This window comes from Uranotaenia lowii, chromosome 3, assembly GCF_029784155.1.
Source record: "Uranotaenia lowii strain MFRU-FL chromosome 3, ASM2978415v1, whole genome shotgun sequence".
NCBI classification, from domain to species: Eukaryota; Metazoa; Arthropoda; class Insecta; order Diptera; family Culicidae; genus Uranotaenia; species Uranotaenia lowii.
This window is the reverse complement of record NC_073693.1, coordinates 92198492-92201688: the sequence shown is the minus strand read 5'-3', so window position 1 is coordinate 92201688 and position 3197 is coordinate 92198492. Positions and strand designations below refer to the sequence as shown.

Genomic DNA, 3197 nt, shown 5'->3' with positions numbered 1-3197 from the left:
TTCAAAATTCAAAAATTCTGTGAAATCTGTGAATATTTCATAATTCTGTGTTCTGTAACACAGATTCTGTGACGAAAATTTGCTCAAAATTCTGTGAAATTACAGATTTTTCTGTGATTTCGGCAACCTTGGTTTGTATCGAGAAATTTGCTCCGAAAATCGGATAATTTTAATTGTACTTTTTTTCCATTAAAGATTTAAATTTATTGAATTTGCAAAATAGTTTGAAAGATTAGGTTTGTTTGATTCGAGTCAAGAATAAGTTTTTTTTTAAGAAATGGAGACTCACCTAGAAAAAGCTTATTTTATACCCAAATCAGCTAAGTTTGATCTACCAAGCTCTAAAAAAATTCAAAGATTTTAGCCATCGATGACAACGAATTTAGCTTACCTTTTGGGTTAGGGACCAATTTTCTAAAGTTACGTTTTAATTACGAAAAATTTTAATGTTTAAGTACCTACTTAAAAATTGATATTCATATAGTTACAAACAGCATTTGTTTTAAATTTTTTGTACTCGTGCATTGTTGGTCAAAACATTATAGGTAAAAAATCAGTCACCGAAACCCCCCCCCCCCCCCCCCCCCCTCCCCATGAGTCGGTTGTTCCTACGGCCCTGCCTGCAATATACCTTCTTAAATGTAAGTTGGGTAAAATGTCCATGGAAAGTATATCAAATTCTGTTGAAAAATATACCTACAAAAATGTTTGCTTGGAAATTCACAAAATACCAGTGTAAAGAAATCAATACGTGATATCGTCATATTTTATTCAGGATTTTTATGTATTTAAAAATCTATTTCAGTTTCAAACCAAACTCTTTTTCCCCTGAAACGGCTTCCTGGGAACCGCCGTGTTTGCCGCGTGTCCGTTGTATTTCGCAAAAAGCTCCATCCAGAAGTCCATTCGAGCCCGTTCCGGAATCGGCATCATCCGGATATCATCCCCAATATCCAGTACATCAATCCTGGATTCTTTAGAATCGACCGGAATGTTCTGAACCGGTTCCCAATTCAAGGCGAGCTCTTCGTCATTTTCCGTCGGGTGACCTTGGCGGGCAAAGTTAGCCCACATTCGTACCATCTTCTGCCGCATCGCAAACGATTCGCTTGATTTGGGGATCTCGGTTTTGAGGATCGGTGCGCTGAATAGATAGTAAACTTCGTCGATGTGGGATGCTCCTTTCAGGGACGAATACGGAACGAGGGTTTTACCCTTGTTGAGTAATCCGTCGAAGGAGAATCGATAGATGAAGAGTTTGTGGTTTCGTTGAAAGCGGGCCCACAGTTCGTTCATGATTGGGATGGAGAGGATCAGGTATTTGTCGGAGAAAACATCAACGAGGTGAGTGATCGTTTCGTGGCCGACCGGCTTATCCTTGAAGTAGAAATGTTTGATCGCTTTTCCGACTTGCCCGGCTTCGGGACTTTCGTAGTCGATGTTCAGTGTTCGAGGGATGAATCGTTCGGGTTCTTCGTTGTAGCTGGGTAACTGTTTGACGGCATCGTTCAGCACGATCATTCCTTCTCGATCGTTGTACCCTGTTATCATTGGGATTCCCATGCCGTCTGGTTCGCACATAATTTCCATAGGGTGTTTAGTAATGATGGGATCCGGGGATTGCTCTTGCTCGATAACCGGTAGGAAGGGTAGTTGGAACAGCTTTTCAACGGATTCCTCCCGTTTGGAGAATACTTTCAGTTGCAACTCGAACAGTTTCTTGGCAGGAGCATTGGTCAGAACCTGCAGAACTTCTTCGTCCGATTTTGGATTATGGCCAAGCAATCTAGCTAGCTGTCGCGCTTTCTCTTCCGGGGCTTCCTGATGAGCGTAGTCCATAAAAGCGGATCCACTAGTGAGGATAGCCTTGTGGAAGTACTTTTTCGATTCTTTCGAAAGGCAGTGATAGTGAACGGCAATTGCTCCAGCGCTGGCACCGAAAAGTGTTACGTTGTCGGGATCACCCGAAAACTTTTCAATGTTTTGATGAACCCATTGAAGTGCTAGGCGCTACAGAAAAAATTAATATTAGAAATAAAGGTTTAAAAACAAATTTTATAAAACAAACCTGATCCTTGAGCCCAGCATTTCCTTCGATTCCCGCTTCCGGAAGGCACAAGAACCCTAGCACTCCCAAACGATAGTTGACGGTCACAACCAACATATTTTCCTGGATCATATAGTTCGGCAGATACATGGAACTATCGCCATGACCTCCAATCAGTCCTCCACCATGGATAAACACTAGCACCGGAAGTTTGTTTGGTTCCGGCTGGTTCTTCGGAGGCATCTTCGGAGTGTAAATGTTCAAGAACAAACCCTCCTCGTGACCGGTGATTTCCTTTGTGAAGATATCCATTCCCATGCAATTTTTACCTTCCTTGGTGCAATCCAGGTAACTGACCGAGTACTTCTCAATCGGAACAGGGGAACGGAAACGAAGATTACCCACTGGAGGTTTAGCGTAGGGAATACCCTTGAAGTAATAATAATGTTCTCCATTCGGTAGCTCATCGCGAACACCGTAGATGTTTCCTTGAGCCACCTGGACTGCAATGCGACTTGGAGGCTGGAATGTTTAAAATTTCTGACTTAACATCATTTTAGAAAAAAAATCTAAATTTTCCACTAAACTTAGTTACCACTTACCCGCTGGGTGTTGTGGCTCATGAATGGGCCATGGCCCCAGACGCGGGTGGGAGCACTACGCATAACCATTTTTGTCGCTTGATTTTAGTTATAGTGGCGGGTTGATCGAAAATAACGTCAGCGGTCGTCGGCCCGCTACCAAATTTGAAGCACCTTTGAGCCGGACCAGGCGGTGCAAGTGCAATTTATAACATTGCAGCCCTGATTTGCATATACATATTCGGTTGCCTTTCTGAAGAATTTATTAAACATTTTTACCATCGGCCAATGACTTCGATTTTCGTTTGCAAAGGAATGCTGCCTGGCAAGGTTGTGATTAATATGTATACCTTTTTTCATAGGAGTATAAGGTAATTCAGTGGTTGTTAGTTGAAAAATTATTGCTATCTAAATATACAAAAATGAATTTCTGTCTGTCTGTCTGTTCCCTATAGACTCGGAAACTACTGAACCAATTTGCGTGAAACTTACAATTTGAGGGTATTGAGAGCCGGGGAAGGTTCCTATCATAGTTTAAGGAACCCTCCCTCTCTCAGAAAGAGAGAGGG

At 42.0% G+C, this 3197-nt stretch overlaps 1 protein-coding gene across 1 annotated transcript; it reads right to left on the bottom strand.

The window, feature by feature from the left end:
- Positions 1–736: 736 nt before the first annotated feature.
- LOC129754143 (esterase FE4-like) lies at positions 737–2792 on the bottom strand. The gene is made up of 3 exons (XM_055750026.1): positions 2650–2792; positions 2069–2569; positions 737–2010 (listed from the first exon to the last, which is right to left on the bottom strand). The coding sequence occupies exons 1-3, from the start codon at positions 2716–2718 to the stop codon at positions 808–810; spliced, it is 1773 nt and encodes a 590-aa protein (XP_055606001.1). The 5' UTR covers positions 2719–2792; the 3' UTR covers positions 737–807.
- Positions 2793–3197: the final 405 nt, after the last annotated feature.